We start from the raw sequence: 27,211 nt of genomic DNA, 5'->3' as shown, positions 1-27,211 counted from the left end.
CATATTATGTGCTGTTCTGGAGGTAACGCTGCCATATTATGTGCTGTTCTGGAGGTAACGCTGCCATATTATGTGCTGTTCTGGAGGTAACGCTGCCATATTATGTGCTGTTCTGGAGGTAACGCTGGCATATTATGTGCTGTTCTGGAGGTAACGCTGGCATATTATGTGCTGTTCTGGAGGCAACGCTGCCATATTATGTGCTGTTCTGGAGGTAACGCTGCCATATTATGTGCTGTTCTGGAGGTAACGCTACCATATTATGTGCTGTTCTGGAGGCAACGCTGCCATATTATGTCCTGTTCTGGAGGTAACGCTGGCATATTATGTGCTGTTCTGGAGGTAACGCTGCCATATGTGCTGTTCTGGAGGTAACGCTGCCATATGTGCTGTTCTGGAGGTAACGCTGCCATATGTGCTGTTCTGGAGGTAACGTTGCCATATGTGCTGTTCTGGAGGTAACGCTGCCATATGTGCTGTTCTGGAGGTAACGCTGCCATATGTGCTGTTCTGGAGGTAACGCTGCCATATGTGCTGTTCTGGAGGTAACGCTGCCATATGTGCTGTTCTGGAGGTAACGCTGACACATGTGCTGTTCTGGAGGTAACGCTGCCATATTATGTGCTGTTTTGTGGATTTGTCTTTGAAGGTCACTGTCTAATAATGTTTGCAAAAGTAAGGGTGTGGCTTAAGGCCGCACAGGGTGTGTGGCTTAAGTGTCCCTCTTTCTCATCTTCAAAAGTTGGGAGGTATGACAGAACCACTCCAGTGCATTATCATTTCACTGTATTCTGATAGTATTATAGCGTTTCTCTGTCTGTGACACTCCACAGCCCACTGACACCCAGAGCAGGCAGGTGTCCGTCCTGCATAAGAGCGCAGCCACATTACCGGAAGTGTACTGGCACTGCGCAGTAGTACTGTGCAGGTGCAGTACGCTCCCGATGACTTGGGCACATTTGTGCACATGCGCGGAAGACACCGACCCTTCAGAGTATGCCAGAGAGAGATTGAAGAAGGCCTGGAGAGGCGGCGATAGACACATGACTTCTAGGGGCTGGAAGAAGGCCCGTGTAAGTAAAGCCAAATTTATTTTTTCACCTTGCAAATCCTTTCAGCACCTGGCTATATGGTCTTTAAAACATCTGGGTAAGCATGGTGATACAGCCTTGTATGTTTATGATAAATGGTGTTGAAGGCACCTTCCCTTCTTTGGGGATTTCTTTCTTAGTTTGACATAGACTCCTAGGCCTCTTTCCTCCTTAGGAGAATCTTATTTTTCCTTTTAATATCCTGGAGAATAAGTCCAGCTTAGGTTGTTTAGATTTACAACTGTTCTCCTGCCCTGGAAAAACGCAATAAAACAGGCCCAGATTGTCCACTTCTGCTCACCTTTTATCTGTTTTTCAAGCCTTGATTGTAGAGCCTGAAGTCGCCCATCCAAAGAAGCATTCTGCAATTTCAGAGCTTCAAGTACTGAAAGGAGAGAATATATACTATGAGCCATATGCAATTTGCTTTTACCCTTACGGTTTCTCCTTGGAAATAACTTTTTATTTTGCTTTCAAAATAACTTTTTTTTAGCACGGTTTAATTTAAAAAGTATTAAAAAGTAGGTGAAAAAGAACTGTCAAAATTAATCTGAGAATGTTCTTGTTTTCAGGTGCATTTTATTGGTAAGGTGTAAAAATATCACCTAGCAGAAAACTTTGGAGAAAAGGTCAATTGCAAATGCCTGGGGCCTATAAATTAACTTTTTCTCCTGAGTTTTCTCCTAAGTGATATTTTCACAACTTGCCAATAAAATATATTTTAAACCAAAAGCAAGCATATATCCGTCCAGATAGAGCGAAGTGGTTAAATCACTAACAAGCAAGAAAATACTCAAAATAATTTTTATAGTACTTTTTCACTTTTTGGTACTTTTTCAGTTGCAAAGTGCTGAAAAGTTATTTTAAATAGAAAATTAAAACACTTATCCTAGGAGATAACTCAGGAAAAAATAATAATTACTTACAGGCCTAGGGCCCATATGCAATTACATTTTCACCTGAGTTATCTCCTAGGAGATAATTTTCATCTTCTCTTTAACTACTTAATGACCGCATCATGCCGATGGGTGAGACCGCGGCGGCAGCCCCAGGACCGCCTAATGCTGATTGGCGTCAAGTCCTGGAGCTGCAGTTTAGCAGGGTACGATTGCATGACTGCGCGATCGGCCCCTGCCGCGTGACGGAGTGGAGCTTCGTGATCAGCCTGCTAGGCGCAACCACGGCTAGCAGGCTGTTTTCCACCGAAACGGGGTTAAAAACCCCATTGTTTACCTTTGTACAGCGCTGCAAGAGATCGGGGGACACTTGGCTGTCCCTCAGATTGGCTGGGGAATAAGTCCCTCGGGCGGGGAAGAGGACGGATCAGCGTCAAGGACTTGTTTAGGATGGGGAAGGAGGGAGGGAGAGGGAGGGGGGAGAGAGGGAAAAGCCTACAGTTTTTTCAATTAAAAAAAAAAAAAAAAAAAAAAAAAGATTGCAGCAGCGATCAAAGTCCTCCTAAATAGTGTCCTATTAAGGACAATAAAGGAGGAAAAATGCATTTGTGTGGTAAGTGTTATGGCTGTGCAGCAAGCTGACATAGCTGCACAATATTGTCAGGTCACTAGGTGGGTGTGAGCATACGGTCCTGAAGTGGTTAAACTAATTTTTCAGAATTTTACAACTGAAAAAGTACCCAAACGTTGGTGGAATAGTGCTATCAGATTTATTTTGAGTATTGTTTTGCTTGCTGGTGACTTAGAAGGCATTTAGGACAAAGTTATGAAAATTTCACCTAGGAGAAAACTCAGGTGAAAATGCCTAGGGCCCATATGCACTTTTTCTCTCAAGTTTTCTCCTAGGAGATAATTTTTCATCTTCTAATTAAAATAACTTTTCAGCACCTTGCAACTAAAAGAAAGCAAAAAAGTAGCTGAAAACATATAATCAAAATTATTTTGAGGGGTTTTTTTTTAGCTTCCTGTTGATTTAAAGCGGTATCATCACCATAAAAATCAAATTTCAACAGCAACTGGTCTGAGTGTATTAAGTGATAAATATGCTAAGCCTGCATTCAAAACTTTCAAAACTTTTTCTGCTGTTATGATTTGGAGTTATCACATACTTAAGGAACACTGGCCCTTTAGTAGTCGTGCCAAAGAATTGCATGCTGGGGATTCTTTTTATCTATAATCTATTCCTCCTCTTCCCTTTATTTCCCTGCCAGCTTCTTATCTGAAACCTAATCCCCTACTCACTTGTGTTTAGAAGCAAGGCTGAGGTGACTGAGCGATTGGAGGAGACAATAAAAAAAAGTAAAGGGCAGAAATGACATCACGAGTTAGCCTTAACTGTGGGCAAAAGACATGGCCCCCACCAGGAACAGAATTCTCATAATTTACTATATAACATTCACTGAAATCAAAACGTGGACAGTATAATACATGTGTTATGTAAGTAGATCAAGTATTTATCTACTTATATATGTGTTTTTTTCCCTGGCATAGTATGGCTGATTCTACTGCTTTAAAAGGCATTTTACTGACAAATTTGAAAATATCACATAGGAGAAAACTCAGGAGAAAAAGTGATTTGAATGAGGCCCAATATGTCTTATAGGAAAAGTTTAAAAAAATGTCAACAAGGATTTCTGTATTTATACCTAGGCTCTATTTTATCAATACAAATTTTACATAATTTAAAAATAAGTTCCCATTCAAACTAATTTAACTAATTTAATCACTTAAGCCTGTGCGTTGTTTTCACCTTATTGACGAGAGAAATTTTCACATTTCAGCACTTCTCCCTTTCATTCCCCAATAACTTTATCACTACTTATCACAGCAAAATAATCTATACCTTGTTTTTCTCTACACCAATTAGGCTTTCTTTGGTTGGTACATTCTAAATGCACAGTCTAAATGCATTTTAATGGGAGTAATACGAAAAAAATTGAAAAAAAAATAATTTCTCATTTTTCAGCCATTATGGTTTTAAAATAAACATAAAACTGTGGGTAAAAGCCACACATTTTATTTGCCCATTTGCAACATTTAAATTATATCACCTGTACAATGTATGGAGGTAATGTTTTATTTGGAAATAAAGGTGCATTTTTTTAGCTTTACATCCATCACTAGTCACATGCCCATAGTTTAAGAATAATATACCCTCTTGACATACATATTAAAACAAAAGTTTAATTTTACTATCTGGCCACAAGATGTCCTCGCGCATTATTTCCTATTGCGTACAATAAGTACGCTAAATAGGAAGTAATGCATGGCTGTGTTATTTCGGCAGTGATGCAGACATCTCATTGATGCCGGAGATCATGGGGGCCTGGAGGGGAGATGAATGATGGGAACAAAGTTCCCATTCATTAATCTAATGATCGGCAGCGGGAGGGCGTGCGGCGGCACCATTTGAGAATGATCACTGTTTTTTAACAAAAACAGTGATCATTCTCACCGGACAAGCAGGGAATGGCTTCTGTCCACTGCCACCAATCCCCCCTGCCACTGGGACCATCGCCATCGTGGGCTTCCATCTGCACGATCGCGCACACAGCCGCACAAAGTGCACGGACGCGATCCTCACGTTCCTCCGGCTGCAGCAGCACCAGTCACGGATGTGAAGCGCTCATCCATGCTGCTAAAGTAGTTAAAGTGGACCCAAATTAAAAATTCAGAAATAAAATTATTTTCTAAATTATAATAAATAGCAGCCTTTTTTTCAGCTGCATGATGACAAATATAAAATATTTTACATTTATTGGAGCAACTCCTCCCTTCCTTTCATATTGTCGGGACAGAATCCGGCAGACTGGTGGAGCAGAAGGTGTCCGGAAAAGGAGGAATTGCTTATGGCTGCCACCTGTATAACCCTAGTTATGAAAAGAGAAGGGTGAAAAGCATGCACTGAAATGCTCATAGGCTTGAAGGAGTGTTTATCTTTGTATGTGTCAGAGTGGTGCAACTAAATATTTTGAATTTATAAAATGCTTGGTTTGGGTCCGATTTAACTGTTACATTTTTTGTCCCATGTATGTAATGTTTACACTTTGTACAAAGGAATGATGAATCTGCTACAACTTTTCAGCTGCATCTACTGACATGGATCACAGTCAAATTTGGAAGGGGTTCCAATGCTGATCTTTTTTTTTTTTTTTTTAGTAAAAAAAACCAACAATTTCCTCCATGCAGAATATGCCGAACCAGTCACATGGCATATCTGGAATTCTACCACATGGCAGAGCATATAGCAATGAAATGTAAATAGAAGTCCTAAATGCTTCCTACCCCCATCTGATTATTATTATTTTTTTCCTCACTGCAACTAAACTTTAATATTCTATTTTAATTAAAACAAAACCAGTTATTAGTATACAAGGGTAAATTCATTTTGGTGGAAAATGTTCTCTTTTACCTGAAGGCCCATAATCTTCAGTGTCTCCTTTTGGTCCTGGTGGTCCTGGTTCTCCTTTTGGTCCCGGTGGTCCAGCAACACCTGGTGGTCCTGGTGGTCCCTCGGGTCCTGGTTAGTATTGAAATATATTTTGATTGTGTAAGTTACGCAGTTACGTTGATAGTTTGGTTGAAAAAAAAGAAATCTGTCTCTCAAGTTCAATATGAAAATGTGGTATACCACTAACCTGCTACTTCACAGAGAAACAAAAAAAAATGAGAGCCCACTATAGGGTAGTACGTTCAGTAAAGATTATATGTGAACATAGGTATGAGAAAAACTACTCACAAAGGTGGGTTACCTCCAAGGCAACCACTGTGTAGGCAGATGTGGAAAATATCCTGCCCCCGCTCGGGTTAAAAGGGAACCAGAGAGGATGAAATATACATACCTGGGTCTTCCTCCAGCCCCATACATACGGATCGCTCCCACGCCGCCGTCCTCCGCTGCCTGGATCCGCCGCCACCGGGTCCCGTCATTGCCGCAAGTCGGCCAGTCGGCCGGCGGACACGGCCAATTCTCCGCATCACAGGGTGCTCTCTCCATACAGATAAGCATGTGGCTGCCTACTGCGCAGCCGCATGCATACGGGTATGGAGGGAGCCCCTGTGATGCGGACAATTGGCCGCGTCCGCCGGAAGTGACGGGCCCGGTACCGGCGGATCCAGGAAGCGGAGGATGGCGGCGTGGGAGCGATCCAGGCTTATGGGGCTGGAAGAAGCCCCAGGTATGTATAAAATAATTTTCTATTTTGGCTGGCCATTCCTCTCTGGTTCCCTTTAAGAAGTCGCTCTCCAAAGAATGGAAAAAGAGGGGGGGGGGGTAACACCCCTCCACCAGATTGGATAAATCTTAATTTGTCAAAACAGAGGCACCAAAACAAAAATGTATAAAGAACAGTTTAAAAAGGAGGGGTTGTGATGGACTTACCGCCCCACAGAAGACTTGATAAGTTGGTATCAAATAAGAACAAATGTTTATTTCTTATACCAAAAAGTGCTGCACTTTCACATTGGGGTACCACGTGACTACCGGCATATAGCAATATAGTACGTGGTGCGTGATGCCACACATGTTAGAACGCCGGCAGCCATGTGGGGTATGGGAAGTATGGCAAACAGATAAAGTATTTTAATGCATGGGCATCGGGAGAGGCACATATAACATTTGGGGGGACGCAGCCGGGAGGGCTGAGGCAGTATCACGGGGGTCAATTCCCAAAAGATTTCATGCTAAAATAATTTAGGAATCGGCCTGTGGTGTATGGGCAACCAATAGATCTCTCTCATCAGATTAGATCAGAGAGAGATTGGTCTCTGCCCATAAATCGCTAGATGTATGGACACCTTTTCAAAGCGGAATGAAACCCAACATTTCTTCTTTGCTCTAGTAGATTATTTATATTATATTATATACAACCAGCATTTATTTTTTTTACTAGAACAGCATTCAAAGGGTTAAACACAGGCCTTAGAAGCTCCCCTGCAGGGAAAGCTGGACACATCCCAACTACAGATAATGTTATCTTGTGTTTAATTGTATCAGGTGAGAAATGTAAACAAACCCTTCTCTGACACTGCAAACTCCTGAAGACAGTGAGACAATCAGAAAACATCAGAAAGCATGTTCTGCTCATGTTAGAAGATGAATTAGGGCTGGTTCAGACTGACGTTTGGAGGCGTCGCGTTCATTGGCGTCGCGGCGGCAATGCGTTCGGGCTTTCAGCAGCGTTCGCATTGCGTTCGGATGCGGTCGCGTTTTTTCTTGCCCTAGGGGAACATTACCCGTTGCGGTTAACCGCCCCTGGAAACAACATGTAGCTTCCAGGGGCTCCTTGAACGCCAGTGAAAATCGGGACCCAAACGCCGCGTTCGTGTAAACGCGCGTGAAAGCTTGGTACAAACGCTCCCATTCACTTGAATGGGAGCGTTTAACGCCAAGCCCCGAACGCTGGCAGTAAACGCTGCACAAACGTCCGTCTGAACCAGCCCTAAAGCAGTGATGAATAAAATGCAAAGTCAGCTTTCAGAACAAAAAAAGTGTACTTTGGGAACGTATAATTTCTAAATGAATAATAATACTTATGCACAAAAGTAAATATGATAACCGTATGGCATATAAAAAGTAGGAAAACATGTTTTTATTTAACCACTTCAGGATTCTGCGTACGCTTAACTACGCCCCTGAATCCTGAAGTGGTTTCCATGGAAACGGCCGCTCGTACGAGCGGCCGTTCCATGTCAGTTCACGGAGGGTGTCTCCGTGAACACCCTGCGAGCCGCCGATCGCAGCTCGCAGGGTAAATGTAAACATGCGGGGAAGATCTTCCCCGGTGTTTACATATATACGGCGCTGCGGAGCAGCAGCGCCGTAGAGGAGATCGGCGATCCCCGGCCTCTGATTGGCCGGGGATCGCCGGCATCTGATAGGCTAAAGCCTATCCTATCCGGCGCAGGACGGCTTTCCGTCCTGCGCCGCACACAGGGGACGGGAGAGGGAGGGAAGGAGGCAGAGGGAGGACTAGTGCTGCGGAGGGGGGCTTTGAGGAGCCCCCCCCCCCCCCGCTAGGCACAGCAGCGCGGCGGCGATCAGACCCCCTCAGCAGGACATCCCCCTAGTGGGGAAAAAAGGGGGGAGGTCTGATCGCCCTGCCTGATTTCTGATCTGTGCTGCGGGCTGAAGAGGATTAGGTTCAGTCAGAAGCAGTAAAGATGAAAAATGCCTGTAACACTTTTTATTTACTGTACAGTATATAATTCACTAGCACAATACATATGTTATGTAAGTAAAACAAGCATTTATCTAACTATATACAGCATGTGTTTTTCCTGGGATAGTATGGCTGTCCTTGCTGCTTTAAGAGATATACATTTATTCATCCAACATAAGATCACAATTGAGGGGGAGAGTCATATCAATCTCTTCCCTTCAATCAACAAGAAAAGTGAACAAAAATAAATACAAAAGATAAGTAATATCTAGTTATTCCTTGGTGATTTGCAAAATCTTTAGACACCTGTAGTCACATCATGCATAGCAGGCTCACAGGTGTCCGCCAGCACACACACAAAACATGGAGTCAGGTACTAATTCTGAATAGTTATTCATACATTTATTCTCCACAATAAAAAGTTTCAATAAAACACTTACATTGTGGGTCCATGCAAACAGGACCCATATGCCTAACTCCACATCCAATAAAATGCATTTCCAAAGTGTTCTCTGCAAGATAGTGTAGGGTTTCCCTGCTCCCCAAACTGACCTAGATTTTGCCTTTGCGTCATCAGGGGTAAATATTTTATCCCTTTGGAAATGCATCTTATTGAATCTGGTTTTATGTATGCTCCTCTTCAGTCTGGTACATTTTCTATGAACTTATTACATGTTTTTAATTACCGTATATACTCACATATAAGCTGACCCGCATATAAGCCAACCCCCCAACTTTTACCTGAAAAAACAGGGAAAAATGAATGACCCCCATATAAGTCGAGGGTCCCCCCAGTGTGTCCCAGTATAGCTAGTATAGTGCCCAGTATGGGTAGGTAGTGCCTCAGTAGAGCTAGTATAGTGCACAGTTCAGCTAGTATAGTGCCCAGTATAGGTAGGTAGTGTCCAGTATAGCTAGTATAGTGCCCAGTATAGCTAGTAAAGTGCCCAGTATTGGTAGGTAGTGCCCCAGTATAGCTAGTATAGTGCCCAGTATAGCTAGTATAGTGCCCAGTATAGCTAGTAAAGTGCCCAGTATTGGTAGGTAGATCCCCAGTATAGCTAGTATAGTGCCAAGTATAGCTAGTATAGTGCCCAGTATAGCTAGTAAAGTGCCCAGTATTGGTAGGTAGTGCTCCAGTATAGCTAGTATAGTTCCCAGTATAGCTAGTATAGTGCGCAGTATAGGTAGGTAGTAGCCAGTATAGTGCCCAGTATAGGTAGGTAGTGGCCAGTATAGTGCCCAGTATAGGTAGGTAGTGGCCAGTATAGTGCCCAGTATAGGTAGGTAGTGGCCAGTATAGTGCCCAGTATAGGTAGGTAGTGGCCGGTATAGTGCCCAGTATAGGTAGGTAGTGGCCAGTATAGGTAGGTAGTGGCCAGTATAGTGCTCCCCCCGTGGCCCCGCTGCTATTACCTGCTTAGGCAGGGGCTTCCTAATCCGGGTTCCCTTCTCATGTTGCGTATAAGTGATCACAGCAGCGCGCCCGGCGCTGCTGCTGTGACGATGCAGGGGGCAGGAAAGAGCGGTTCCCCTGGTAACGGCGATATACATCGTCAGTCAAGTAGCTCAAAATACATATGTAAACAAGGAACATGCACTTTTATAGGCAAGATTCTTATTTACCTGAAACTCCATTTGCTCCATCATCTCCTTTTGGTCCAGGTGGTCCAGCAACCCCAGGTGGTCCCTGTTCTCCTTGTGGCCCAGGTGGTCCAGAAACTCCGGGTAGTCCATCTAATCCTTTTTGAGCAGGTGGTCCCACAATCCCTTGAGGTCCTGGTGGTCCTAAATGATGATAGAATGGAGTCACAAAAGCAATATTCAATAGCAAATATCTCAGGGAAACTTGCTACATGCATTTGTAGGTTTTATGCAATGGGTAGAGATATGTGTCTCCAAGCTTCAGATCTGTTCCTTATCTTTGTCTAAATTCTTACTGATGACAACCATTTTATCATTCTGACCTCGCTCTTTGTGCCACCTGTCCCACTAATGGTTTTCATTCACTGCTCTACTGCCTGTCTCAACTATTATTATTAATACAAGTTTATATACAGTACAGACCAAAAGTTTGGACACACCTTCTCATTCAAAGAGTTTTCTTTATTTTCATGACTATGAACATTGTAGATTCACACTGAAGGCATCCAAACTATGAATTAACACATGTGGAAGTATAGTACATAAGCAAAAAGTGTGAAATAACTGAAAATATGTCATAATCTTGGTTCTTCAAAGTAGCCACCTTTTGCTTTGGTTTGCAAATTTTCAGCAAAAGTTTGCGTTTAACGCAACACAAACAACTGCAAAGTGATTTTGTGATAAAGTAAGGTGAGCAAATCATTGTTTTTACTAGTTGACACCTCGAGGACATGAATGTTAGTCCTCTCGGTGGCAGTCTTTGTATAGTGGTGTGTAGTGGCCGCTGTGCTTGTGTGCACTTTCACGGGAGTGCAGGCGATTGCGGTTTTCCAGTCCCTGCATTTACACCAAAGTAAAATAAACATATTACAGTTTCCCCCGTCATTCCCCCTCTTCATTTTGCCTATTTTCGCTGCTCTCTGGTGCCAATAAATAGCTTAATTAATAAAATATAACTTTTAATCATATGGCCAAGATGCCCGCGATGCAAATTAACTCCGGAAGTGCTTCCGGGTTATAGCAGATGATGACAGAGGATGAAGAAGCAGCTCTCCCCCCAGCCTCACAGGAGAGAGGCAGACCTTCCCCCTGCTCTCTGGAGCATGAACCAAGGTCAATGATGACTCGTAGAATGATTTGCAGCAGGGAGAGGGAGAGGCAGATAGCAAGGAGGAACAGCTGCTGTATTGTCTGCCTCTTCCTGTGGCACAATATTCGTCTAACTAGATGAATAATTAGAAAGGAGCAGGAGAGAGACAGCACAGCTGTTTCTACAGGAGACAGGGAAAAAAAGATTAGTATTCATGAAAGGAACATATCATTTCCTTTAAATTGCATTTTGAAAAAAGGGCCACATAACCCCTTTAAGTGACCAAAAAAACCCCACTCATTCTGAGGTCTTATACAGGGGGTAGTATTGGATACTAGATGCCAGTAGTGGTGGGAAAGGATTATTGGGTTATGGTCGGTGAACTACTAGGACCAGCAGACCTGTCTCCAGCAGCTAACGTGTGCACTGGACAAACAGGACTGCTATTTAACAATAGCAAGAAAAACAACTATTGAACTACTGTAGCACTGAGCACTGACTGCACCCATCTGCAACAGCGCACTGTGTGGAAACACTAAACATCAATATCACAAGATCAAAACAGAGCCTTTAGAAGGGCTCTGGGGCTATGTAGATGGTGAATTGGTACTGTCGCAGCAAGAAACTCCACTGGGGACAAAGAACACAGGCCTAACTAACGCTTTCCCTATCTGCAGCACACTCTCCCTGATGTTCCTAGCACAGAAGCCAAACACAGACTGCAAAGTGGCTGCTGGGCTGGCTTTCTGATAGTTAGAGGAGCGGTCCAGGTGGGAGGGTTAGCTGATTGGCTGCCATGTGTCTGCTGACTCTGGGGTGAGGGGTCAAAGTATGGCTCCATTATAATGTATAGGGGGCAGGTCAAACACGCCATGTGTGAACATGTTCCCATTCACCAATCTAAGTACCGTATTTATGAATAATCTCTGCTGTTAGAGATCATTCACTGAAAACCGGTAAAAAAAAAAAAAAAAACACCACCACAACTTTCACTTTCGTTATAGTATAGAAAGCTGTCATTTAGCTTTCTTTACTTGACACCATCTAGTGGTCTTCATAGTGTACTGGTTAAGGGCACCACCTTTGACATGGGAGACCAGGGTTCAAATCCTGACTAGGGTCAGTACATATGCAGTAAGGAGTTCAAGGCAAGACTCCCTATCACTGCAGGGCGGCCTCTTGAGTGCGTCTCAGTGACTGCAGCTCTTGAGTCTGACAGGCGAAAAGTGCTATACAATCACTATTATTTTTGTCCACAAAAAAAAACAACCAAAAAAATCCTAACATCAACTCCTTTCTGACCCCACTGTTACGGTAATAAATAAAAAAAACTTAACTTTTTAAATATGTATGCAATGAGGGTATATTATTGTTTTTAGCAAATAATTGCTTGTAATTAAAATAAAATGGAAAACATACCCCTTTATTTCCATATAAAATATTATCATCATACATTGTACTAGGGAAATAAGTTAAATGTTGTAATAACTGGGACAAATGGGCAAATAAAATACGTGGGTTTTAAATTACAGTAGAACTTATTATTTTAAACCTATAATGGCTGAAAACTGAGAAATAATGATTTTTTTTAAAGGTTTTTCTTCTTATTCTCTTTAAAATCCATATGAAATAAAATAATTCTTAGCAAAAAGTACCACCCAAAGAAAGCCTAATTGGTGCCAAAAAAAACCATATAAATCATTTAGGTGTGATAAAGTTATTGGCGAATGAATGGGAGGGGCGCTGGAATGTGAAAATTGATCTGGTCCATAAGGGGAAGACCCCTTAGTGTTGAAGTAGCAAAGGAAGCTGAAAGTTTGTACTACGCATGCATGGCTGGAATGGCTGGAATTATACTTTTTCCTCCGGTAGGCTAAATATGTTCTGGCTCTCTTTCCATCTGCAGAAGCGTCCATCCCATTCCATGTGCAGCTCCCTCTTCCATGTAGTGCAGCCACATATAGCTCGCTTTGGCATAAGTTACCCCTTTTCATGTGTTACTCCCCATGAGCAGCCTGCACTTCCTCTCTCGACTCTGCCTCGGCCCTGTTATGTAGCAACACCTTTTTCATGTCTCGGTGCCCACTTAGGCTGCAGCTGCCCAAGGCCTGGGCCTTTCCAGAAATCCGGCCCTGTATGCATGCAAAAAATCCACAAACTAACTAATGTTACATCAACTCTGAACAGCCTGACTTTGTATAACAGAAAAGTCCCCAAAGTAGTTGAATTTATATGATGGCAGTCATGCAACCACTAATTATCCAACCCAACTATGCTCTGATATGACCCAGGAGAGGGCTACAAACATCTGCCATCCAATAGGAGAGAAAAAAAAATCCAGCTTCATTTGGCTGGATGTTCTCCACTGTTCTGCAGCCTTGGTAAAACAACACCATTGTTTCTTGTTGCTTATATTACAGGTCTACCAATTAGACGTTATAATTTATGGAGATTTTATGCAAATTTATGCAGCTTGGTAATGAATCAAATCCAGCAGCTGCATAAACTTTGCATCATTATTACCACAGAAGATGAAACGACTGAGAGACGTTTTACGGAGCTTTCATGTTTTATTTGGAGTTCCTTTTCACCTGAAATCCCATTGGCTCCTTTATCCCCCTTAGGCCCTGTTAATCCCTGGTCTCCTTTTGGTCCAGTTGGTCCCTGTTGTCCTATTGGTCCAGGTGGTCCCTGTTCTCCTCTGGGACCAGGCGGTCCTGGATCTCCTCTTGAACCAGGCTTGCCACCAAACCATGATCGTGCTTCTGGTTGATAGGAAAACAAAATAATTAAACAATTTAAAGAAAGTACACACAAAATCAAGATGTTCAACCCCCTTACCCCAGACTGGAGACTAGTGTGTGTGTGTGTGTGTGTTGCAGGTTGGTGACAAGAGGCAGTACGAGACTAAAGTGTACCTGAGATAGACATTACAAATGGATTTAAACTTACTTAGGGCTTCCTCCAGTCACCTGTAGTCTGTGGGCTTCCTCAATGTCTGTCCGATACTGTCTGTTTGCTGCTGGCAGCCCTGGTAAAATCCCTAACTGAGACAGCCAAGGACTACTGCCCATGCCCAGCTCTGGCTATGCACCTTCTTGGATGTGCTCCCATGGCTGGCAGCATTCTGTGTCTGCAGTTAGTACTCCCTGACTACCGGGCTTACAGCAGGAGAATGGAGTGGACCAGATGGACCCTGAGAGAGCCCACAGACTACAGGGGACTGGAGGAAGACCAAGGTAAGTACAAATTATTTTGTTCTGTTTATCTCAGGTTTACTCAAGTTGAGGGGAAGGGGTGTTGTTTAGAGATTAAATATACTTACCTGTAGCTCGTTCCAGACCCTAGCAGTCTATCAGGTCTCTCGTTGTAGTTCCATTGCCCTCCACGGTGCTCCTGTCCCCTCGAAAGATCACAGAACTACAGCTGTGGTCACGGCTGCTTCGCATGCATGGGCCCATGTCTTGCGCCTCTCTGGATCCCATTTCCATAGCTGGGAGCGTCCTTCGCTTACATAGTTTAAGTCTTTGTAAACTGCCCAAGCGCAGAATGCTTCCACCCTGGGAGCACAACTGAGGCACACGGACGCGCATGCGCAGTAGACCATGACCTACTGTGGCTGTGAATCTTTCTGAGGGGACAGCGGCATTCTGGAGGACAGCGGAACTACAGTGAAGGACCTGATAGACTGCTAGGGGCTGAAAGAAGCCCCAGGTAAGCAAACTGCACTGTTTTCCCTAAACACGCCTCTGCCGCAGCTGCTCCGTGCAGCAAACATCCACTTTGAATTTCCCAAATAAGGATGTTCCTTGGCGATCACCACACCGAATAGTACACTCACCTCTAGGTATAATGCAATACGCCAATATTATTGTTCCACTAGTTGACCGAAGCCCGTTTAAAAATGGGCTCTAGGTCTTTGTGCCAATGCCGCATGTTAGTGTGCATGCGCATGCAACCGCCCACCGCGCTGCGCACCCCCATCTACCACTCGTGCACCTGTCTGCCAGGCCCTCTTGCCTGTCCTCCTTCAGTCCCAACGGCTGTCCATGCACACATGCGCTGTAGCGCAAACGCATAGACCCAGGGACACAGAGACAGTTGTACGCAGGGACACTAGTCTCTTATTATATAGGATATAATTAATATTAGGCTGCCCAGGCGTCCTCTTTTGCCCGGACTGGTCCACTTTTTCAGACCTGTCCAGGCTGTCCTCCCGGGTTTTTGAAATGTCCAGGTGAAGAGAGCCGAACACAGAGCGAGCTTCAGAAGAGCCGCTTGAAGAGACAGAGAGCCAAACACGGGCCGACTCTTTGGGAGCCGAGCGGCGAAGACTCAGTCCAGTGTTTTCCCCAGAGCCCATCAGCTGGGCGGTAGTGTTGTCCGGATAATGAACGATTCGGATCTTTGATCCGGATCTCTTTTGTGAGTCGAATCATCCGGATGATTACAATGAACGATTCGGTTCACAGCGGATGTGTGGAAGAAACAGGAACTGCAACCTCTTCCTGAGTGCCTGTGTGTGTTCAGTGTGTGAGATCAGGGGCGGACTGGCCAGGGGGGGGGGGGCAATTCCCCCCCAGGCCGTCTTTCATTCAGTGATTTAGGGCTGGATCAGTGTCTGGTGTATTCAGGTTTGTTGTTGTAAGGCAATGTGAAACACTAGGCTAGCTATTCACACCACTATGCAATAATCCTAAATCCAGTACAAGTAAGCATAGAACATATGTATATACAGTAGATCAGTCTTCTGTTTAGCTTTTGTTTACAAGCTCCAGGCCACTGTTTTGACTATAACCAGATAGGGTTTGTGTGACCCGAATCAACCTTCATCCATAGTAAAACTGCCCATTGATTTACCTGAAGTGGTCTATATAAATATGTTCTATGCTTACTTGTACTAGATTGCGGATTATGGTGTAGTGGTATGAATACTTTTTTCAGATGAATGAAATTGGCACTTTGCATTACACCCAAAGGTATACCATTTTAATTTACCGGTATGTTGCATATTTTGCTCTTGAAAGCAAGGCTGCACATCCAAAACTGCTGGTGTATATAGTAAGCCTAAAGCAAATACATTTTACACAGCCTCATCAATCTAACACGCATACAACCTGTTTTGGACTTTGTGGTCCTCATCAGTACATAGCAGAAATTGATGTGGCTCTATGGGATAGGCCTTACACTAAAAGAATACGCAGATAGCTTATGGTGACCCAGAACCACCAGGGCAGTATAAAGGACTAACACGGACCAAAAAGCTCTCTATTGTTCAATAGAGGGATTTTTGGTCTCCTTTAGCCCTGTATACCGCCCTGATGGGTCTGGGTCACAATGAGCAGGGGTGTAACTAGAAATCCCTGTGAAAATTTGGATGGGTCCACCCCCCCCGCCCCAGGTATAGGTGCCGAAGCAGGTGGGGCTCACCGCCGGGTGCCCCCAGTACAGATAGCCAGGTATAGGTGCACTAGTATAGCCATGTATAGGTGCCCATCCCCAGTATAACCAGGTATAGGTGCCCACAGTATAGCTAGGTATAGGTGCCCTCAGTATAGCTAGGTATAGGTGCCCTCAGTATAGCTAGGTATAGGTGCCCCCAGTATAGCCAGGTATAGGTGCCCCCAGTATAGCCAGGTATAGGTGCCCTCAGTATAGCTAGGTATAGGTGCCCTCAGTATAGCCAAGTATAGATGCCCTCAGTATAACTAGGTATAGGTGCCCCCCGTATAGCGAGGTATAGGTACCCTAAATTTAGTATAGCCAGGTATAGGTGCCCACAGTATAGCTAGGTTTTGGTTCTCCCGGTATTGCCAGGCATAGGGGCCCACAGTATAGCCAGTTATGGGTGCCAACAGTATAGCCAGGCATGAGTGTGCCCAGTTTAGCCAGGCATGGGTGCCCCAGGTTTGCAACACATGAGGGAAGAACATAGATCACCCACAGCGGCTGGGAGGAGGGTCACTCCCCCCCCCTCTTTCACCTCGGGCTCTCCCCTCAGTGCTCCCACCTCCAGCATTACTCGGCAGCATGCAGGAACATGGAACACGGACATACCTCTTCCATGCATTCCACGTGCTGGTGGTCCTGTCTCTGTAAGGGCCTCACGCTACTTCCTGATAAACAGGAAGTAGCGTCAGACGCTTGCAGAGAAGAACTTCCATTGCGTGGAATGCTGAAGTATATCTATGCTCCATGTTCCTGCCCGATGATGCTGCCACCAATTAATGCTGAAGAGGGGAGTGCTGAGGGGAGAGCCCGAGGTGAGGGAGGGGGGGGGGAAGATTTCCCCCCTCCCCGCCGATGTAGGTGGCCAATGCTCGCCCTTCATGTGCTGCCACCCCTCCTGCCCCCCAAAAGGACCCTGGACAGCCCCTCTTCCCTTTGGCTTAGAAGGTATTTAGTTTCTCTTTGTTGAACATAGTGTCAGAATTTCATATTAATGCAGAGAAATGATCATCTCCCTAGCCAGACTGTGTACAAATGTTAAATGGTTTGCAGATAATTTGAGTGAATTTCAAGATTCGTGAGTATGATCAGAAACAGAATTAGATTCTTGGAAGTGAGCTGTTTATTTCTACAAGGTTAAAAGTGAGATAGTATTGAAGAAATGTTCACATGTTATGTAGTATTGTTGTGTTAGTAAGTTTAACCATCTAAGGTCAAGAGATATACTCTGCTAAAACTAAAAGCCTGCTTTATACGCAAAATGTTAATCACATAGTGTTCACACTTATCTAATAAGCTGCTCAATAATATACACTCGATTTCAGTTTGAAGCAGTAGGCCTTAACCCTCCTGGCGGTTTGCTAAAAAAAATTGCCAGGGGGCAGCAAATCTTTTTTTTAAAAATTTTTTTTGTTTTTTTCATGTAGCGAGACAAAGTCTCGCTACATGATAGCCGCTGCTCAGCGACATCCCCCCAGCCCCTCCGATCGCCTCCGGCGATTGGCGATCAGGAGATCCCGTTCAAAGAATGGGATCTCCTGGAGGTCTTCCCCCGTCGCCATGGCGACGGGGCGGGATGACGTCACCGACATCATGACATCAAAGGGGATTCCGATCCACCCCATAGAGCTGCCTGGCACTGATTGGCCAGGCAGCGCACGGGGTCTGGGGGGGGGCGGCTGCGGCGCGACGGATAGCGGCGGATCGGCGGGTAGCGGCGGCGATCGGGCACTGCACACAGCTAGCAAAGTGCTAGCTGCGTGCAGCAAAAAAAAAAAAAATTATGCAAATCGGCCCAGCGGGGCCTGAGCGGTGCCTTCCGGCGGCATAGCCCGAGCTCAGCTCGGGCTTACCGCCAGGAAGGTTAAAGAGAACCCGAGGTGGGAATTACTAATACTATTGGGGCACAGAGGCTGGTTGTGCACACTAAGACCAGCCTCTGTTGCCCCATCGTGTGCCTCCATGTCCCCCCTGCTCGCCGCTATAGACCCCACAGTGCTGGCGACACGCAGCGTGTCGCCAGCACAATGTTTACCTTAGAGCTGTCTGTCAGCGCCGCTCCCCCGCCTCGGCGCACCCGCCCGTGTCCCTTCCCTCCCGCTGATAGGAGGGAAGTGACGCGGGCGGGTAGCGGCGATGCGGAGGAGGCGGGGGAGCCGCGCTGACTGACAGCGCTAAGGTAAACATTGTGCTGGCGACGCGCTGCGTGTCGCCGGCACTGCGGGGTCTATAGCGGCGAGCAGAGGGGACATGAAGGCACACGATGGGGCAACAGAGGCTGGTCTTAGTGTGCACAACCAGCCTCTGTGCCCCAATAGTATTAGTAATTCCCACCTCGGGTTCTCTTTAAGCCTTGTGCCTGCTACTACCACATATAACCACAAGGGGCATCTAGATATCTCTATCTAAAAATAAAAATGAAGTCAGTACTGTATTTTTAGAAATGTTATAAACAATTAAGTCATATGTGCTCATTTAAAATAGTTTGGAAATTCCCTTATATTATTTCTGGGGAGAAAATCTCTATAAAAGAGAGTCTTCAGGCTGTATATTTTATCATTTGCCTGATATCCTAGCTGATTGAAACCTCCTAGGCCAAAGCTTACCCTTCTCACAGACGTGATTCTGAAAGATACATGAGAGGTAATATGCAATTATTCTTGGTGAATTTTTTGACAATTAGTCTATGCAAATGTTAAGACTTGTCATTTTCACACTTCAGCAGTTTTTTGAGTTTTTTAGATAACTTTTTTCTATGCTTTATTTCATATACATCAGTAAGCATTACTGTTCAAATGCAAATGTAAGCTTAGAGATAATTACCAAGCTTGGATTGATTAAGATATATCTACTTTAAGGGCTGGTGCACACCTAGCGGCTTCTTCAGCGTTTCTGCAGCCGCTTGCGGCTGCAGATCCGCTTGGTCAATGTATCTCAATGGGGTGGTGCACACCAGAGCGGGAGGCGTTTTACAGAAACGAAAAATGCCGGGGTGAGGCATTTTTTGGATTGTGGATGCGTTTCTGCCTCAATGTTAAGTATAGGAAAAACGCAAACCGCTCTGAAAAACGCCTGTTCAGAGCGGTTTTGCCGGCGTTTTTGTTACAGAAGCTGTTCAGTAACAGCTTTACTGTAACAATATATGAAATGTACTATACTGAAATCTGCTGCAGCAATCCGCTAGCAAAACACCATAGAAAAATAAGAAAAAGCGTTTCAAAATCTGCTAGCATTTTGCGGATCTGCTAGCGGTTTTTGGTGTGCACCAGGCCTTTATATAAGAATAGAACTTCATATATCATTTTTTTAAGGATAAAGCTATATTGTGTGTACTATACACTGTACAATACAGAGACAAAAATTATCGATGAAGGATAAAAGCTACAGCAGAATATTTGCTATATTGAAATGGATTATTTTAACTAAAGGAACTTTGAACATGTATTTTGGGATGAAAATGTATTTTTTGGATGATTGACAACAACTGGAGAGATGTATATTCCTGTATATAAATGCTTTATCTATTTTTCTTAACTAAATAATTTTATAAAATTCAACAGCTGAGTGTTGCGTTTTTCTTTCAGAGGTAAACCTGTTAACCTATAAATATTCTGTTTATAGTGAGCGACGCACCAACTACTGTCTAAATTTTGGTTATGACCTTTTAAAGGCTGGTCCTTTACTGAGTTGGTAATCATTTTAAGCAGATATCGATCAGATATTTGACAGATGGCACCCCAGATGTGTTAACAGTTAGTAAGTTCTTCCGTTAAAAGACCGATTGTAGCAAGTCTGTCTGCCAACCAAAATTAAATATGCACTTTCTAGCTTCTGCCAAAATAATGTGGTATAAGGCAGGTTTTTGTCTGGGGTAAGAATTCCCTTTCTCTTGGAAATGGAACAAATACAGCTCCTTGATTTTTAATTTTTTTTACTTATTACACTATCTATTGGCCAATGGTGTGGTTTTATCCCAGAATTTGTCTATATAAGGGCACTCCCTTATGCAATAAAACAGGCTATCCTGTTAGGATAATCATTATTGCTTCAAGTTTAATATTATTACCTATTTTTTTCTCATTTTTGTTTGATTTCATCTATCAAATATATACCTTGCTCTTCATGTAAAACAAAACCAGTATGGGCATTCTTACCTACATTTCCATGTACCTTCAAGGTTATATCGATCAAAAGTACCATGAAAACCAGCACAAGTTGCATGTTGCTGATGCAGCCCATCTGCAGAGCACAAAATAAAAAAAACTTTTTTTTTAATCTTTTAACAGTTCTGAATACTTGTTTTGTTCATATAAACCCCTGAAAACGTCACTTTAGGATCAGGGACATATACTGTATATTGTTCTGCCTTGTTTTCATGCTCTGTGCGCGACCAGTCGCCCCAGTCCTGCCGAGCTCTGATCGATGAATAAAAACATGTGTTCCCAAAGCTGATAAAAGTGCCTGCGAATGGGTGATCAATGAATGATCATGGTTTCAGCCAGAAGCCACTGATCATTCATTGAAATGAAAGTAAAAACACACACAGTTCCTGTGTACTGTTCTAAGTACACAGGATAAAGTGTTGAGACATCTAGTGGACAACAAAAAAGTAAAATTAAAACACTGTACGTTATAAAATAAATTCCCTACAGTTATGAACCCCGTTCTTACCCCTCCACCATAGTTACTAAAATAAATCACTTGTAAAAAAAAAAAAAAAAAAAAGCCAAAGTGACAGCATTCAAAAATAAATAAATACATAAATAGATACCTTAGGAACTCAGCTTTTTATACATATGGCATGAGGGCATATTACTGTTATTTGTGCAAATAAGGGCTTGTAATTATTGATATATTAGAAACAATAACAAAACTGAAAAAATACACCTTCAGTTTCAAATGAAATATTGTCACCATACAATGTACCAGGGAAATAATTTAAATGTTGTAATAACTAGGACAAATGGACAAATAAAATGAGTGGGTTTTATCTACAGAAGCACTTTCTATTTTCTAGTTAGAATAATTGAAAACTGAGAAATAATGACCTTTTCATTTTTTTTCTTATTTCCTTTAAAATACATAGGAAATGAAGTAAGATTTAGCAAAAGGTACCACCCAACGGAAGCCTACTTTGTCTCGCAAAAAAACAATATATAGATCATTTAGGGAGGATACGTAGCAATAAAGTTTCTGGCAAATTAATTAGAGGTGCATGAAATGTTGAAAATTGCTCTAGTTTTTAACGGTAAATAATATGTGGTAGGTAAGTGGTTAATGATCGCTACAAAGATCATTACTATTGCAGAAAAATGATTTGTAGTATTCTGATTAAAAGGATACATGCTATTGTAATATTAATATGCTAAATTAGCCTCAAATTACCACTAAATAAATGAGAGAGATAAGGTGCCCATACATCTAGCGACCAAGAGACAGATCTCTCTGACTGAATTTGATTGGAGAGAGATCAGTCGCCTGCCCATCCACCGGAGACCAATTTCCGGTAGATGCCTGTGCAATGTGAAATCAAACCTGGCTTGCTGCCACGACTCCCAGGGCCAAATTTATCAAAGCATTACCAATTTATCAAAGCATTACCAATTTATCAAAGCATTAAGTTTTTTCTTCTTAAAGAGAACCAGAGACGAAGCACCCTCATGTATTTTACTACATTTATCAGTGGGAACATGACAGTAAACACCTACCCTGCTTTTAGTTTCATTCTTATCTGCTTAACTAGTCTATTAGCAGCTGTGATAAGAATTCCCGACTGAGCCTTCAGTCTAGGTTTGACCTGGAATCATTATAGCTGAGTCACTCTTCCGTGGAGTCTTTTCAAGCCCAAGCCTGCCCCCTCCTGGCTCAGCTTTCCTGCTTTGCATACTGAGAGCTCTGTTAACATGGGAGGGGCTGCTGCTGCTGCTGAGAGAGAAGCTCTGAAACAGACAAGTGTGCCTGCAATATGATTTGTGTGCTCTGTGTGCACTCTGTCTGCATAGATAATGATGATGACTGCAGTTTCATTCCTAAGAGAGATACGTCCTACAGGCAGCTGCACATCATACCAAAATGAAAGAACACAGATGAAAGGCTGCAGCAGCCTTTCTCATATAGCCTAGACAGCAGCCTAGTCTCATATAGCCTAGACAGCACATCTAGAACAACTCATAAACCGGAAGCAGAAGGGATATGAGCCGGCGGCCATATTGGATTTTTCCTGGAGCAATAATGGATAAAAAACACTAAAAAAGGCACACCAGAGCGACGAAATTATCAGGTAGAGCATTTATTCTTTACAAGCTATCGACTGATATGTTTATTTTGTGTGAAACTTTCATCTCTGCTTCCCTTTAAAATGTTCTAACCAGCAGAGGAACTGTTCTGCATGATAAGAAACTTCTCAAATCCTTCTTAATAGTAACAGTTTAGCATGGAATTCTAGAGCTGCACTACAGTTAAGAAAAGTGCAAATCCATCCCTAAACTGCTGCAGATTAAGAAGTGCTTAAAGGGAAGGTTGCTAAAAAAAAACAAAAAAACAAAAACAAAAAACCTGCACTCACCTTGGGCTTCTTCCAGCTCCTGGCAGTTGATCGGTGACCTTGGCGCAGCTCCTCTTTCTCCAGGTGTCCAGCCGTGAAGAAGACGACCTTGTCAGTGACCCGCGCCGTGAAACGCACATGACGCCGACCTGGCAAGGTCGGCTTCATCACCGCTGGACGCCCAGAGGGAGAGGAGCTGCGCTGAGGGCACCGATCGACTGCCAGGAGCTGGAAGAAGCCCCAGGTGAGTGCAGTTTTTTTTTTTTTTAGCAGCGCGGATCTTCCCTTTAATAGCAGTTCGACAGATAGTTCTGTCTAGGCATGATTTGTGAAGGGCTCCTCCCCCCGCTGCTAGGTGCCCTGTGAAGCTGTTCTGTGCTTAACCCTTCCAGTGCTGGGCATTGACGCAATACAGCAGATGTACTGGTTACCTCAGCACTGCACTGCCTGAGACTCCTTCCTAACTCTTCCCATTTCTAACAGTTTAAGAAGGAATCTGCACTATTTAGTAAATTCTTAGGATGTCTGAGACAGCTCTGCATGGATTTCTGAAAACCTACTAATATTTTGCCTCAGACACTTTTGATAACTGTCCCCACCAATCTCCTCTGCCCAGGGCCAGGCCGAGGCATAGGCTGGAGAGGCTCCAGTCTCAGGGCGCAATGTGTAGGAAGGGGCGCACAATTCATTCAGCTGTCATTTCTAATTGTGTATGAAGCAGAAAGAAATAAGAAAAGGGGATACATAGCAGTGACTGCAAGCCAGATAACTAGATATTAAGGTGTTGGGGAGGTTGTGGACCCTGTGGCCCTCTTAGTCTAATAGCAATCAGTGTGTGACAGCTGGGGTGGGATGGATAGAGGGGCGCACTTTGGTGTCTCAGCCTTGGGTGCTGGAGGACCTTGTCCCTGCTCTGCCTCTGCCGTCACTCCCAGGTGCCACCACATGGCGCGTGTGACGTCACACAGACGGTGGAGGAGACTGGGAGTCACGGCAGTGGGACAGGTGAGATTTTACACTGCATGGGCACTGGGGAAGGAGGGAGACATTTTACACTTAGCGGTCTGAGATGTAGGCATTCTTCAGCAAGGCCACATGCCCCACCGTATGGATATGAGTTAATTGGGCAGTTTACATTCTCATGCAATCAACACTGTACATAGTTCATGGGCACTGAGACAACGTCAGAGGTTGGAGAAACAAAATACATGAAGTACCTCCTGGACCCCCTCTACTCCAGGGCCCCACTGCAGCTGCTATGGCTATTGCGACACCCCTGCAACTCACTTTTTCTCCTCAGTTTTCTCCTAGGTGATATTTTTACATCTTGTTATAAAATGCCTCTAATCCACCAACAAGCAGAAAAATACTCAAAAGAATTTGGATAGTACTTTTTCATCAACTTTTAGATACTTATTCAATTGAAAAATACTTAAAAGTTTTTTTTTTAAAAAGAAATGAAAATTATCTCCTAGGAGAGAACGCAGGAGAAAAAAAAATTAATTGCACCTGGGCCCCTGTATTTTACTGAGAAATCAATGTTCTCAATAAAAAGTTTTTTTAAAAAAAGGAAGCATACTCACCAATGTAGTCATAATGCAACCCGATGAAAACTCAGCCACAAAACAGAACTGTCCACAGTGCGCATTTATATATAACCGTAAGGAATTTTGCAATATAGAAATTTTGTGTGACGGCTAATGTGAGTGGTAAAAAGACTGGTCTTTCCAGTTTGTACCAAGTGGGTGATCATTTTTGCGCAACATACGGTGTATCTGCTCTGGCAATCACTATCATATTTACCTGGGGACGGCCAACAAACTGTTACGTTGATCACTAATACAGATAAGTGGGAAAGTCTGTAGATTGTTATCATGCTAGGCGCAGCATTCAATCAATGCCATTTTAAAGCACCATTAATTTTTATGTGTACAGTGTGTTCAGGTATTTTAACTTTTGTGATTTACTTGCTCCCAAGAGACCCTGTAATATCCACCGAGAAAAGATCTTAAAGAGGAACTGTAACAAAGGATATAACTTCATCCCAATCAGTAGCTGATATCACCTTTCCCATAAGAAATCTTTACCATTACCATTTCTCAAACAGATCACCAGGGGATTCTGTATGGCTGATATTGTGGGGAAACCCCTCCCTCAGTGTGATGTCAGCACCATGGTACTGACATCACACTGTGGGAGCCTTGTTGATATGTGGGCAATAACCGCTGTTTCCAACTACCAAAAAAAGCAGCATCTCCTTTCACAGACATCACCTTACAGCAGTAAAGATGTCACCATGTGATAGATTTCAGAATGTAAATCAGGGAGAGGAAAGATTTTACAATCTGTAAACACTGACTAAATCCTTTAGGCTTTCCCAACATTTTTACAATAATTTATAAAAAAAAAAACAAGCTCTCCTGCAGTCTATTCACAGTTGCTGCTAGAAACGTTGCTGTGCCTACACAAACACAGATAGTAAAGAAGTGAATTTCTTCAGAAACCATATGTGGAATAAAGACTTTTCATTGCGTGCTGTGAAAGCGTTTGGGTCCCCTTTAAAGGGAAATTCCGAGCTAGTTCTGACATGGATGGTCATTAGTTGGAATAGAGGCAGTTGAAAAAAAATTGAGGGATTTGATCAAAGTGATCCAGTCTGCTAGCAAAATGGACTATTTATAGAGTGAAAATACAGTATACTGTGGTAACAACCCCCACGTGCAGAGTACACTTTTTTAGATTTTCAAATAAATCCTATAAAGTCAGTCAATTCCCCAAACCCCGTAAAAAAAAAAATTATATATATATATATATATATATATATATATATATATATATATATATATATATATATATATATATATATATATATATATATATATTTCAATTGTCTCTACAACAAGTTGCTGGCATCAAGTTCGAAGTGGGCACATATTTTACAGTCAGAATCACCTTGGGCAGCATGGTGGCATTGTGGTTAGCGCTCTTGCCTTGAGTTTGTATGTTCTCCCCGTGTCTGTGTGGGTTTTCTCCAGGCACTCTGGTGTCCTCCCACATCCAAAAAAACATACAGATAAGTTAATTGGCTTCCCCTAAATTGGCCCTAGACTTCAATAAATACAATGCACTACAGTATCCATACATAGACATACGACTATGGTAGGGATTAGATTGTGAGCCCCTCTGAGGGACAGTTAGTGACAATATACTCTGTACAGCGCTGCATATTATGTCGGCTCTATAAAAATATAAATCAGAATCAATTTCATTTGTACTCTTACAAGGAATTTGACTTAGCAGTTGGTTAAAGAAACTCAGACAAAACAATACAAGGACAGGCTGTGATGTGACACAGGCAGTATAGATTACAAGTCGAGGATAGTAAATAGATTGAAGCGGTAGTAAACCGAGTGAGAAGAGTTCATTTTCAATGACCTACGATGTTGGAAGCCTTTAGGTGAGTAATACTGGTGTGATCCTTGGTGATCGTAATCATCTTCAAGTATCTAGATAAAAGACACCAGGAGCCCAATGGAGCAGTATCGTTTGTAAAAATAAGATGTGCTTAAAGAGGAACTCCAGTGAAAATAATGTAGTAAAAAAAGTGCTTCATTTTTTACCATAATTATGTATAAATGATTTAGTCAGTGTTTGCTCATTGTAAAATCTTTCCTCTCCCAGATTCACATTCTGACATTTATTACATGGTGACATTGTTACTGTGGGCAGGTTATTTAGCTGTTTCTAGCTGCTCTGTCTGTTACAGATAGCTAATAACAGCTATTTCCTGTCTCTGAACATTGTTACATTGTGGCAGTTTGCCAGCAGTACCGCGGTATTCAGAGCCTCTTGTGGGAGGGGTTTCAGCACAAAATCAGTCACACAGCGCCCCCTGATGGTCTGTTTGTGAAAATCATTGTCTTTCTCATGTAAAATGGGGTATCAGCTACTGATTGGGAAAAAGTTCAATTCTTGGTTGGAGTTTCTCTTTAAGTGCAAGTATTATACTCACAAGTATGGGTTGCATCAATTTGCAACCACCTTCTAGGCTTACGGGAAAATAACCGTTCAGTCCGTTTGGTATTCCAGGTCCGCTGGACAGGCTCTGGTCGGTCGCACTCCTTGGATTTATTGGAAACACTGGCGTTTAACATATAAAACCCCGAAGGGTTAGACTAAACTAAATACTCTATTGGAGGCACCCTAAATATTTAAATACAGTATATATAACTAGGAGTATATAGGTCTTACCTCCTTAAAAGGAATCATTAGGCAAA

The 27,211-nt window shown here is 43.1% G+C and overlaps 1 protein-coding gene across 6 annotated transcripts in view; it reads right to left on the bottom strand.

The window, feature by feature from the left end:
* LOC137534398 (pulmonary surfactant-associated protein D-like) overlaps positions 1-27,211 on the bottom strand; it is a 68,656-nt gene that overhangs the window by 5,951 nt on the left and 35,494 nt on the right. For 5 of the 6 annotated variants that reach the window (XM_068255891.1, XM_068255893.1, XM_068255890.1 and 2 more), the window contains 5 exons: positions 20,545-20,629; positions 13,534-13,707; positions 9,835-9,996; positions 5,460-5,567; positions 1,393-1,476 (listed from right to left, as the gene is read on the bottom strand). In XM_068255891.1, coding sequence (XP_068111992.1) covers positions 1,393-1,476; positions 5,460-5,567; positions 9,835-9,996; positions 13,534-13,707; positions 20,545-20,629 — 613 coding nt within the window. Of the gene's footprint in view, positions 1-1,392; positions 1,477-5,459; positions 5,568-9,834; positions 9,997-13,533; positions 13,708-20,544; positions 20,630-24,517; positions 24,561-27,211 lie in introns of those variants that run through there. The other variant, XM_068255889.1, reaches the window with a different exon arrangement.

This window comes from Hyperolius riggenbachi, chromosome 10, assembly GCF_040937935.1.
Source record: "Hyperolius riggenbachi isolate aHypRig1 chromosome 10, aHypRig1.pri, whole genome shotgun sequence".
In the NCBI taxonomy this organism is placed as follows: Eukaryota; Metazoa; Chordata; class Amphibia; order Anura; family Hyperoliidae; genus Hyperolius; species Hyperolius riggenbachi.
The sequence above is the reverse complement of the archived record's forward strand: the minus strand, read 5'-3'. Positions and strand labels throughout refer to the sequence as shown.